Raw genomic sequence first — 13,634 nt, 5'->3', positions numbered from 1 at the left:
TAAAAATAATACTGTAGCAAAACTTTTATATAAAAATCCACTGAGTTCTCACTCTCACATTACTGGGCAGGCATTCTGAGATGGCAAAATAGGAAAACCCCCACTTTTTATAGCCTGTATTTTGAGATGCTGAGTTTGTTGTTTTGAAATGGTTGTGGTTTGTATCAAAGGGTCTAGAATTTCACACCTTCTCCTCTGTCTAGCATAGTTTGCAGGTTTTAGAAGTGCTTGCACTATCAGTCTCTCACGAAGCGTGCAGCTAACTTGCAGCAGAACCTCCTCCCTGCATGCCAATAATATTCCTTCATTAAGGAGACACATATTGGATAGTTATTTAAATCAGGTGTATGCATATACACAATGCATATGCATATATCATGTATCACATCAACACAGAATGATCAAAAAAGTTCATGCAAGGGTATAACAAGAAAACAATATACGACTACAGTATATGTTTAGTGTTAGGAGAAAAAAGGCCATTAGTCCATGAAAACATTGATTTTGGAACTAAAATGCAAAACCAAACAATTTTATCCTTTATTAATTTAATGAAAATTAAATTTTATTTAAGTTGTGTTGCAAATATTGAAAACAAAAAAACAGGTAATTTTAATACTGCCTCTGAACTAGAACCTTCAGAACTCCCTGGAAATCATATTACTTCTGGATAAATATATTTTCAAAGTTATAGACAGATTTAGTCAAAACCATACAGGGTATTTTTCTTGAACAGGCAGTATTAAAACTGAAAATAGCAAAGAGAAGAGAAGAAAGCTGATTTTTAGACATGCAAACACACACACCATAGCTGAATGATATGCCTTAAAGGAAAACAAAGGGATACCTACTTTCTGCTGCTAGAAGTCCTAGTAGGAAGGCAGCATTTGGACAAACAACAAACAGTACGAAGATTTCAGAACAAGCGATTTATAAAGCTGCAACCTAGCACACTAGTTTAGCCACAACATAGTATGAACAAACTGACAAGATCCCCCCCACCCCCCGCCTTTTTTTTTAATATGGTTCTGTGTGTGAAGCAAATGGGACTTGCGGATTGGGATGGGAGGAAAACAAACACTTGGCATTGGGAAGGTAGCTCATGTACACAGTATTAGGCATCTATAATACCAGACTTTTTCCAACATTGGTTAAACTATTTTAAAAACCTCATGGACAAAAAATGATTTCAAGTAAGAATATTGTAAAAGGTGAACTGACAAACTATTTCAATATACTGCAGATGAAGCATAACATCGTATTAATTAATATATTTACTAACTAGAATTTAGCAATATTATCTTGAAATCAATTTTTAAAAAAAGTTTCAGTGAGAACCATTATGAGAACCATTTAGAAATACAACCACTTTATTATTGATTTTAATTAACAGTGACTTTATATACTTAAAAGTTTTTGTATTTAAACATACCAGAACAAAGATTAAATAGCTGAAAAATCATAAAGATAATAACAGAGTATTGGAAACACTCAAACTCATTATCTCAAAACTGATAGTCAGTTATACCTGTATTACTAGATAAGGAATTAATAACAGTAAATTATAAGGTGAATGTAATTTTTTTTCCAAGCACTCACACTTAAAAATGTTACACAAGACCCTTTGCAAATATTTACAAAATCAGTGGTAATTTCTGCATAACAACAGTATTTTTTTTTTCTTCCTCGTGTTGATGAGACTGATCTTTTTTAAGATATGGGCTTATATTGCCCATATTGCATGTAATTTAAATCCCATGAAACTACTAACCACTCACTAACCTGTGAGTTAAGCTAGTTCCATCTATGTTGGAAACAGTGATCTTACAACTTGGCCATACATTTGCTGTTTGATCCCACTCTGAAAGACTATCAGATTTAGTTTTTTCCCCATTATTATTAATTTCAAATTTGAAAATCAAGATCTCGTACTGTTAAAAATTTCTCATTTGATATGACAATATGGATTCTAACAAGATAAAAAAGAATGAAAATTTCAATTTACATACAGCAATCCTGAGACAAAATATCAAAATGCATTTATAAAAATGCTGTATGAAACTTGTGCCTTGCAGTTTGAGAAAACAACCTAGAAACACTGATGTGGATGCAACATGCCTGCTTTCTGTGCAATGCAAAAGCATTGCTTCTATGTTCACCACCTTACACTGTTACCACAGAGCTCAGAAAGCACATAAATGTTCAGGAAGTACTGCAACACTGCTATTTGTTAGCCTAGGCTAAATAAGTACATTTGGTCAGTCAGTCTGTTATAAAATATGCTGCTATACTTTCTCTGTGGTTAAACTGAAACACAGCATTATAAAATGCCTTACAGGAATTTAGTACTGTTTGCAGCAAAAAGCTACTCTGAAACTTGTTAGTCATGTTTCAGAATATGAGCACTATAAACCAAGCAATTCAAGCAGGCATTATAGAGAAAGTCCTTTAACCAAAAGGTAAGATTTGCTTTAATCTAAAAATCAGTTAGGCAGTTGTCCAAAGACTATGGACTATCCACTGGCTTAACTCTAACACTGACTCAGGAGTTCTGAAAATGTGGCCACAAAAAGGTTTTTGGAAATACAAAGTTATAAAAGACCTCTTCAATTTACTGGCTTTTCTGACTGTCGGCCTAAAAACCTAAAGATCCTGAATCTACTTAAAACTCCAAAGTAAACTAAATGGTCTTCCTGAAAGCAGCTTCCCAGGTCAAAACGTCAAGCAATTCCACAGCCTCCCCTTGGGCTGCCGCAGAATGGGGGGCTGAAGAAGCAAAATGAAGGAAAAATAAAAAGCTTTACATTGGTGATGTTCATTCTTCAGCCTGAGGCATTGTTATCAAAACACCTGAAAATTACACCTCCATACTCTCCATTAGGGGACAAATGGTCAGCATATGACACAAGCAGAGGAAATCCTCTGTCTTGATCTAGTGTGCAATCAAGTGATAGGAGAGCCAGGGAGGGCGGGGGAGAGGGGAGGGAGTAGGATGGGGAAGGGCAGCAGAGAGCAAACTGATTATGAATTTCTCTAGTGCCTAAGTAATTTCATGCTCCACATCAAATACTCTCTACTGGGCCAATTTTTCTCATGTGCCAGATTTAGCCTTTAGGGCTGCTGATTGCTAACTTCTGGTTTATATTTGTTTCAGCATATTACAAATATCCAAAACATCCACTGCCTTGGGAAATTGACATTTTACAATGTCTTGAAGACAGGCAACCTGAAAGTCAAATGTTTTACATTCTAGCAAAAAGCATTTGCAAGACACTTGCCATTTCAGCTTAGTAGCTTTACTAAAGAAGTTACTGAACACAGCCTATCAGCAGTAAAGTAATATTTTAGTTTAATAAATATTTACCTAATTTTCCAAAACATTTTAAAAGCCTTTATTCATACTCTCTCAAAATTCAGCAAGACTGACTTCTGCCATGTTACCAACAAAATGACAGCGGGATTAAGTTAAGTCCTCCAGAGGACAGTTGCTGATGAAAGAGGAAATAGATCACCCAGAACAAGCTGTGGGAACCAAGAATTATTAACACACTCTGTATGAATGAAAGGAGGATGTGTACAGAAAAATACCTGGCTGACCTTAAATGAAATTTATCTGTGTTCATTCCCACCTAATTCAGTTACGCAATTTGCTGACCCTCATTGGAAAGCTCTCTGACAAGAATATCCTTTGTGATTCTGCATCTAAGAAAGTCATCTGACTTGCTACCTATAGTGCCTTCATATGCCAGGCTATTACTCTGGTAGTGTAGGAAGATGCTTAAAGGGTCCAGCAATCCCAGGTTCACTGAATTCTGAAGAAGTACACCTCTAGATTAATCCAGAAAAAAGACAGAACTGAAATATTCTGTTTCGGTGTTTAGAAAGACCCGGGGGAGGACAGGATATATAATTTGCATAACCTAATAAGCATTTACATTTCTGCATCTTTATCTCAGTAGGAGTTCCACATTTGCCCATTTCTGACAAATCATTTAATTTTAATGGTAAGCTTCATGAAATTTTATGGGAGGATTAAATAGGCAGCAACATTTAAAATATTAAATGCTCTTCATTAGAGTTTATGATCTGGAATAACATTATGAGATGTTAGGAAGGAAACTTAAATAACCTTAAGATAGTCAAGTTTCTATGGCAATTCAAGAGTTTTATATCTAATTTCTATAAACTAGTTCAGTTTAGAATCATCACAAGAGCCTATCTTTACAAGCTAGAAATATTTGAAAACTTTATTAGTGTACTTCTGAAGAGGAAACAAAACAGGTTTCTGTATCTAGCAATTTCAGAAGCTGAAAGTTGCGGTATCTATTCTTGCAAGCCTCACTGTTCGTCCTGAGATAGTAAATATTTTATCAGCTAATGTAGTCAGTCAGGGAAACATCATGACAACTACCCACTTAGTGTGGTTTCCTGATCAGTGTGATCTCCCATCAGTGAGGTTGACAATGTTATTTTAGAGAATAACTATGCTTTCCTGAGAAATCCAAGCTATTATTTCAGTTATTTCAGAGATGAACACAAGATAACAGTGGATCCAGCACAGATATTCTGTAGAATTTACATGTGTACCGGATTCGTGTATTCTGTGAGCAGAAAAAATGGCACTTGTACCTTTGCTGTATAGTGATATCTGCAATTACATCATCCTATGAGGAAGACACATGCCTTGTTGATGTGAGACTGAAACTGGAAAAAGGAACTGCAGTTTTTAGATTAGGAAAGTTGCCACTGCCAATCACGTTGGTGGTCTATTCTTTTTATTGAAACGGGGGAAGTAGCTGGAAACAAAAATTAAAGCACTGCAAGTAATTCTGGGTGAAGTAAAACCAACTTATTCTTTCTTTAAAAGAATATATGGATCCTTACTTACAAGTACATCAAGTACTCAAAAGCTGGCTGCCTAACGTTAAGCCATGAAGCTGTGATTACCCATTTGCAATAAATGAGCTGAGATTCCCATTCACTTCTATGGAAATTATGAGCAGTGTGTATCTCTAAGGACAAAGCAATCTTTTAATTTAAGTACTCAAACTTGAATTCCAAGAAGTGAAATTTAAGAATTTCAACAAAAATATTGCCCCCAATTCCTATATTAATGACACTGAAATAATTTATAAAAATTACTTGCTCATATGAAAGAGCAGAAAAGGAACACTTAACATACGCAGTCAATAAGTAATTTTCTCACCTATAAAAATATTGGGAAAGAGAATTACCACACAGCAGTTCAGCACATGTAATTAAGTTCTTGAAATGTCTTCTAGTAAAGTCAGTGTATAGCTGAAATATTCTGCCAGTACTATTTAGTTGTTTAGAAAAATAAGAGAGAGTCCTATTGGCCTTAGATTTTTCTTAAAAGTTCATTTAACTTGATCCTAAATCCTAATTTTAGGTCAGATAGACCAACCCAGACTTTTGCATTGCAAATGTTGTGAGTAACGTTATGTCAAAATTAAGATACATAACTATGACAGGGCTATGTTAGTATAGGGACTGCCAGGTTATTTAAATTCCTGAATGTGGGCCGAGGACAAAAGGAGTGCCTGGAGTAAGATCACTGTCCTGCCCAAGGCCTAGCTATGTGCTCACAGCACAGCAAAGGTATTATCTTCCCCTTTGAAGTATGTTGGGAGGTCCTTAAAGTACACGTATTGTCCCTCTCTGAAGATTTGGGGGTCTGGGTTGTAGTATCAGAAATACTGTCCAGTGTGCTTTAAAGAGGAGACATCTTAATTATACTGTTCTCTAAAACAGGGGGTCAAGCAACTCTGGTAGACAATGGTTTCTTTTTACAAATAACTATTAGTAAGGTATGATAACCTTGCTCCTGCCTGAGAATTCAAGACAAAATTTCAATAAGCTTTTACACTCAAGTAATATAAAGAGAAATATGAGGTTATAGCACTATTTGTAATCAAATGTACATACAACAAATAAAAAACCAGACAGAATTTCTGTAGAAACTTACAACTGTGCAGAGATTTTCTCTTCATTTTCTCCAGTCACTAACACCATTATGACTGAAAATTATTTATGCTTTCACATTTAAATGTTAACTTAATATGCAACTTTATGAAATAATGAGAAATTAGTAAATAATGAGAAATTAGTATATCCAGTATAGAATTAAGACAGGTTGACTGCAGTAAATATACTTTCTGTTAAAATACCTGAGGAGGTGGGGTCTTCAGAGAAGTCTGGCAGCTCTTCAGGGGGGTCACCATAGAAGGAGTTGAATTTGTGGCTTGACACAGCTGCTAGTACTGCCCCCTGAATAAAAATACCCACAAAGTCTAAATTACACAAAGAAGGATAATGAAACATTTCCAGACACCCTGGATCACTCAGTCTCCCGAGGTGTCTCGTGCGTTGACCTGCTCACTGAAGAGTAAATAAATTTTACAGTCTTCAGCTCTGCTTCACTGTTACTGGTGACCATATATAAACAGAAGAGCTGGTCATACACTGCTCTAATAAACAGTAAATATATTCTTGAGATTCATGAGAACAATTCTTTATGGGAAAGCATTTAAAAATAATAAGTGTGAGGCATAAATTCCCATAGTACAATGTAAACAAAATAATTTATTTCTCTTTCCCTCTTACCTAGACTGGGTGGCTTAGCAAGTATAAAAATTCACTCTTTAAAGCAACACAATATGTTGTTATTTGAGAAATTGTCAGAATAATAATAACAGAAGCCATTGTACTATTCTCTCCTCTCCAATAATTCATATTACACAGAGTTACTGAATTAAGATGAAGACCTCATACACACCTCGGTGGATACCAGACAATTTGCGCTGAAATTTAGTTTGAAAACTATGCCTAAGAAAGGACGAACACCTTTAACAAGACATCATTGCAATAAACAGCTGTGAAGGCCTGTTTCAACTTTTTATTTTATTGCCAACTTCAGAGCATATATTTCCCTTAGCACTTTTAAAATGAATAAAGTATCACATGAAATTCAAGTTACGTAATTATATTGTTTTAACACTACATTCATTTTACCTTTAGTTTTCGTCTTGCATTGAATTTTCTCAATTGTTCTACTGTTTCTGGAAGATGAATCTTGTATGCATAGCGATCTCTCTCCTTATAAAACCCCACAAAAAACAAAACAAAAGAAACATTAAATACAAGCTGTTAATATTCTCTCAACATTAAGAAACTAGACAAGAAATGTACCAGCTAATAAGTATCGTAAGGAGAATGAGGATTTATTGCAACTTAAGGAAAACTTCAAGAAACTGAGAGGAATTAAAATATTTTGAAAGAATTCTTAACTTGGGCCAGGGATATTTTCTTTTTGTAATTTTGTTTCCCACTTTGTAGTTAGACCTTAGCCTTTTGTTTTACTGTTGTGTTGTTAGTCAGTCTGTGGCTAGCACTGAACTTTGAAGTTGGCAAGCGCAAAGTAGTTCTGCTTCTTGGGATTCACAAATCCCAGCAAAGCAATGCATTCAAGCACTCTTTTAAGGGGTGCTTGATACTTCAGGTAAGCTTGGGAGATGGGGTATGTGTCCAACAGAGCAGGAAGTGCCATCTTGATGGCTGGTGACACCAGGTGCTAGCTTACAGGAAGAATTCTCCATGGTAGACGCAGACGAAAAATTTGCCAACGAACAGCGGACAGTGGGGGCAGAACTTGCAGCAGCTGACTACTTTATTCCCCTGCCCCAAATCATCACAGAAGCTACATACACTTATTAATTTAATGTAAATGTTTATTACGTGCATCTCCTGAATCAGTGAAATCACTGGCAGAAGTAATTTCAGTCTCTCTACGGCACTACAAATGTCTCTGTCTCATGCTGTATTTGGCTGCTATCTAGAAACGGTTTAGAAGAAAATTCTGAGTCAGTAGGGAAGGGAGTTTATCGTAGGCAAAAATAATAGAGGACTGACTGACAGAATGCTGGCCTAAGCTTGCAAACAAAGTTGTCTCAAACCAAATCTTCTCTCTCCTTGCTTGTCTTTCAACAAATAATGGCAAGATCAGAAAGAGACCACAGACATCAAAAGTGCTATGCTGTATAGGCAGAACTTGCACATTCGCATTACAAAATTATCTTTTAAAAAAGGCTAATCAGCTTAGTTGCTCAAACAACAAAAATGGCAAAGTTTTCTGCCAAAAAAAACCCAGCAAAACCCTTGCTTTGGCATCTAAATGTGGGTAAGCTCAAAAAGTGAGGAAAAAGTCAGATGACAAGCAGGTAAAACCAGATCACCTGTGTTTACCACAGAGTCAATCACTGGATTATGATCATTTAGGATTCCCAAACATGGTGTCCATTCCTATGCTCTTTGAAATACTTGATGCACTATGTATGCCCCAGATGAACAGACAGAACTTTGGTTTCTTTTGAGTGGAAAGGTTTGAACCCACAGTTTCCCCAATATTCAGAAGAGTGCCTTAACCACTGTTATTCCCGAGAGGCACACACTCCTGACCTCCTTTGATAAGCTAGACCATTCCGCAGCTTGGAATACAAGAGTCAGAGCCAGAAAGAGAGCAGACAGGTGGAAGAACGACTCCATTCACTAGTAGTTAGACCATTTACTTGGAGGGAGAAGAAGAACATAGGAGCCTGTGCTTCCCAGGTTCTTTTTTTGGGATTTTTGTTGTTGTTGTTTTTGGGGTTTTTTTTGGTCAATATCTGTCTAATGTAGAACATATAAACAGTCCAGGAACAGACACCAGAATAGCACCCTTTCCAAATACGTGCCTTGTTAAGGTAATGATATTATGACTCTCTACCCAGGGCCCACACAATAGAAAAGAAATAGAGGATAACAAAGAAAAATAGTTAATTCATCAGTTTCTGGCAAAGAAAATACAATGCTCTGAACCAGCACTTGCCACCTTTTAAATCTGCAACACACCCATCATTCTCCAACTCCAATGTTTAGCACAGCATATTAATAGGACTGCTGAGAAGCTAGATGTATATCCTCCTGCTCCTGTTGTTAACCTTCAGTGTCCAGCAACTACTCTTCCACTGGCTAAAACTGTGTTGTAAATTCTGCCACCACTGAAAAATAATTTGATTACCAGATGCCGTATAATTTTATGTAGTTACAGTCGCCTTTGAGCAACACACCACCACATACTTCCTTCACTCTGGTGGGATATTTCAGGAATCTAATGTAAGAAAGCAGTTAAGTAGTATAATGTACTGCAATAAACTGCATGGCTACATGCCATAATAGGAAAGAGGTCTAGATATGACCCAGCAAAGAAGAGATCAGAAATTACTCCTCTGGAGTTTGAGAGCCACAGAAAGACACATGAATACCTTCTTCAAGCTTTATTCTACACAGTCCTACTCCCTATACTCTGCTGCTGCCAAAGATGCCTAAGTGAGTTTGCTCTTGCTGTTAAGCAAGAGTTCAAGCCTGGCAATTATAAAAATCTCAGGCTCTAATCTTACAAAGCATAGAAAGCTTTAAAGCGTATTATCACACATTTTGTACAATGTCACGTCTACTTTGAAAAGTTCAAAGAAACGAAGAAATAAATCTTTTTCTCCCTTGAAGAGGAAACTGGTATGTGAACAGCTGCTTTTACTACCTTTAACCAGGGATGATTCAGTGCTTCATATACTGTTATCCTTTCTGCTGGATCCAGCATAAGCATGCGGCGTACCAGATCTTTGGCACTTTCAGAAATATGGCTCCATTGCCTAGGATTCATCTGATTACAAGCAAGAAAAAAGAAATTAAATTAGTAATAAGTATATAGAAAAGAACCTACTTTTTATGTAAAGTAATTGCAAAGATTTAACAGTTGTTGGTACTTGTAAACATTTTATCATAATACATGTAAAAGGAAGTTTCTAAGCTTTTTAATAACTTAGAAAATTGTACATTAGTTGCTATTGAAATGGCATTAAAAAAATCGAAAACAGTGAGCACTGTATCACATAGAACCTGACATATCCTTGGTATTATGTTATAATCACAGCATAGTTTTTTACCTATGCTACATTTTGTTCAGATAAAAGTGACCCTTCACTAGGAAAAAAAAAAATTAGCCTTTGTCTGACAGTTAAGTATGCATGTGATAAATGCAGAAATTAAATCTACTCCTGAAATCAATATAAGGAATGGCATGACGGTCTATCTGTATCAACCCACAATTTCATGCCAGTGATGCTGAGTAAGAAGGGAGCCAGCTAATGCCTGTTGTGAACTACGCTGGTCCTGTCCCACAGGTATCATGGACAATGGCTCTTCCCAATAAACTCCTTTCAACTTTACAACAGTTAAGCATCTTCAGCCACTCAGGTAGGAAAGCATACTGGCGGGATCAACAATACAAGCAATTGCAACACTTTTTAGAGCAGAACTGTATCTTTAGGAGATAACAGTGTGAAGGATTATTTAGAATATATTTTCATCTTGTGCATATGCAGGTTTGTGTCCAACTAGTCAAGATGATGGACACCTGATAAAACCATACTAAAGTAGGAAAATTCTTTCTGTGATAAAGATTCTATCCTTAAGCTATTTCTAGTATTTCCTTAATTTATGAAGAACTTAAGTTTTATTTAGATGGTACACTGCTAATTTTACAAGGTACTAAATGAAAATTCAGAATTATAACCAGACTCTTTTCAATGTTATAATCTGTTCATTTAAAGAGGTCCATTTTATTTAAAATCAGTCTTTACGAAAAATGATGGCTTTAAATTGGAGCACTCAGGAACATTATCTGGCTATGAAATGCACATTTATAGTTGTGATTTGTCATTTCTTTTTCAGCTCTAATGAAATGAAGGTAATTGCAAATTTGCAGCAAGACTGTTTTGAAATCCTTATACTATTTTCACTGAATAGACATATTATTGAGGAAACAGGAACAGAAAAGGAATTGAGAAGACACAATGTGCTGGCCATGACTTTTTTTAAACAAAGAAAAGTTAACTTGTACGCTTCCAGAAGGTTTTAGCTGCTTAAGAGATTCCATAAAGAAATCTTCCACAAAGTGAAACTGGAACATCTACCAGTCTATGCAATCTCAAAACTAGTGCCATGAAGAAATCCTGCTGTTTCTAGGAATACAAAATTTAAATAATGAAAAACGTGCTCCTGACCAAGTGCAGTACCACTGCTGTCACTTACATTTTAGCAGACTACTGTTAATTTCATATAATAAAATATTTCCTAAACCATATTACAGACTATCAGACAGTTTTAGGAGTTTCCACTCTTAATTTGCTTAATACGCAGCTCATGTATGACCTCGGTTACAAAGTAGAGCAAAACTGATCTTTGACAAAACCACAAAAATAGTGAAGTCAAAGCTTTAAATTTGCCTCCATAATGGCTCCAGGATGCTTATGTTGTGAAACGCGCTTATCTTGCACGCACATCTATTTGCTTTCAGTTGCAAGTGGATCCTTTTGAATCATCAGCTGCACTTTAAATGCATAACTACACTTCTACAGTAACATGCATTTTGTTTTACATCAAGGCAATATGATGACCAGCCTTTATAATAGTTCTTTTAGTTGATTAAAAAATTTAAATAATCTATAAACCTAAGGTAACATACAGTATGTTATACTTCACAGCTAAACCTTATGTAATCCTACCAAGCTCAATATACAATTAGGGGCTGGTTGTTGCACCCATTTATTGTTTCATCTAAGTAAGTATTTCTGTATTCTAATTCCTAACATTGATACAAAACACAGCAGGAACAAGATAGACTGGAGAGAAAAAAATCATCTCTCTTCCTATGTAACACAGACAGATTTCTATAAGCTTCAAATTTAAATCAGGCTAAATACAAAAATCAACTTCCAGAAATTTTACCAGCAGAGCCCATCTCACTGGAAAAGGACTCAGGTATAATGTCATTTACCTTGTATTTTCCTTTAATAATGCCTTCAAATAATCTTTCCTTGGTTCCATAAAAAGGCAAACAACCGCTTAGCAGGATAAAAAGGATCACGCCACAACCCCAAACATCTACAGGCTTCCCATAAGGTTCCCTTTTCACCACTTCTGGGGCCATAAAATGAGGTGTTCCTACACGTCCTAAATGAAAATAAAAACAAAATTGAAGTCAGTGATATGTGTCAAACATGGAAATGAAGAATATCACTGCATTAAACTAAAACAGCTTTAATAAGTTTTGTTCATGGGTTAAACTTTTAACACAATTATTTTAGATATATCCAGTGAGACAGATCAGTCGTTTCCCTTTTGCTTGATTTATACTTTTATAAATTGAGGAATATTCTATCCTACCCTGCAGACTGTGAAACAAGATTTATATAAGAGCACTAAGACTCTTCAGTGAAACATGCCATATAAAACTAAAAATATCAATTTGGACAACCTTTGAAACAGGAATTATTTATCGAGAGAGCATATACAAAGATATTGTAGAGTTCCAGTCTATACTGCTCACTTGAAAAAGCTGCCTCTAATTGGCAAGAGCACAGTTTGGTCTGATGCTCTGCCCAAACCTTAGCCAGTCTACTGAAACAGCCAACAAGAACGCAAAATGCTAGCAAATGCATTGTTCATTTATTTGAAGCAAGCAATATCTTACCGCAGATAAAAAGATAATGCTAATTTGTTTCACAGAGTGCTTTCAATGAGTGCCACACAGTAATGGTTCTGGGACATTACTGATTTTGGATTGGTAATGAATGTACACCCATGGAAACAAAACATATTTAGTACCAACTAATCTTTTGAGTGGGTAAACTGATTAGAATGACTTAATTCAATTTCTGTGTAACACATTAAGCCAAATAAAAGCAACAAACATTTTACCTCTCCCTATAAATGTTTTCCATTGTGAAGAGGTTTGTTTCCACCGGAAAGGATTTGCAAGAATTAAGCTTTGAATGCTGAGGGCATCACTGACAGTTACAAATACTGCAGTCTTTGGACTACCCTAGTTCGACCAAGTACCAACAGAAGAAAAAAACCCCAGAACTGTAGCGAACTGTTACCACTTGTACCACCTTCCTAAATTATTCTTGCTCACTGATACTACAGTGGACTTCAGAGGCTCCATTCAAGGCTTGCAGCGCCTTTGTGCTGGCTAGGAGAGTTTTCAATGCAGCCTAGAGAATCCAAGGTGTTCACACGGCACGTATTTAATTCAGTCTTGTAAAGAGACTCTTGCTAGACTAGTCTATCCTACACACCATTTGAATGTGAGTTAGCTAAGTCACAGCACTGGTAACAAACACGTAGGAGACTATCTGGCAGTAGCTTACTCAGTAAAGACCTTATACCACCTAATGCAGGAATACGATCTAACCATGCTCTGTTAACTAGTCCCCGCTCACTCCTTTTTGCATCTACAAGGATTAAAAAATTGACAAAGATGGTAGCTTTTTCACCATACTATTCTTAGGGAGAAACACCGCCATTGTCAAATTTCTTCACCTGGCTTTGTGCTAAACCTTTTCATTCCCAGTTTATGAGGCAATCCCTCTGCCAAACAAATGTTAGGAATCTGCCTGTGACAAAGGAACGTTACCTCACCACTAAGCTAGGGCGGCATTTTAATAAGTCCACGCAGTCTAGGCTGACGTGATAGCAAAGGGGCAGTTCCTTCCCACGCTACAAAAGAGTAAAAC

General features: G+C 36.2%; 1 protein-coding gene across 3 annotated transcripts in view; it reads right to left on the bottom strand.

Annotated features, from left to right (window-relative positions):
• The window catches only part of CASK (calcium/calmodulin dependent serine protein kinase), a 226,215-nt gene that overhangs the window by 72,759 nt on the left and 139,822 nt on the right, over nt 1-13,634 (bottom strand). For all 3 annotated transcript variants that reach the window (XM_075520149.1, XM_075520153.1, XM_075520155.1), the window contains exons 7-10: nt 11,894-12,069; nt 9,596-9,718; nt 7,033-7,116; nt 6,189-6,288 (exon numbers count right to left, since the gene is read on the bottom strand). In XM_075520149.1, coding sequence (XP_075376264.1) covers nt 6,189-6,288; nt 7,033-7,116; nt 9,596-9,718; nt 11,894-12,069 — 483 coding nt within the window. The remainder of the gene's footprint in view (nt 1-6,188; nt 6,289-7,032; nt 7,117-9,595; nt 9,719-11,893; nt 12,070-13,634) is intronic.

Source organism: Mycteria americana, chromosome 1, assembly GCF_035582795.1.
Source record: "Mycteria americana isolate JAX WOST 10 ecotype Jacksonville Zoo and Gardens chromosome 1, USCA_MyAme_1.0, whole genome shotgun sequence".
Classification (NCBI taxonomy): domain Eukaryota; kingdom Metazoa; phylum Chordata; class Aves; order Ciconiiformes; family Ciconiidae; genus Mycteria; species Mycteria americana.
This window is presented reverse-complemented; position numbering and strand designations above follow the sequence as displayed.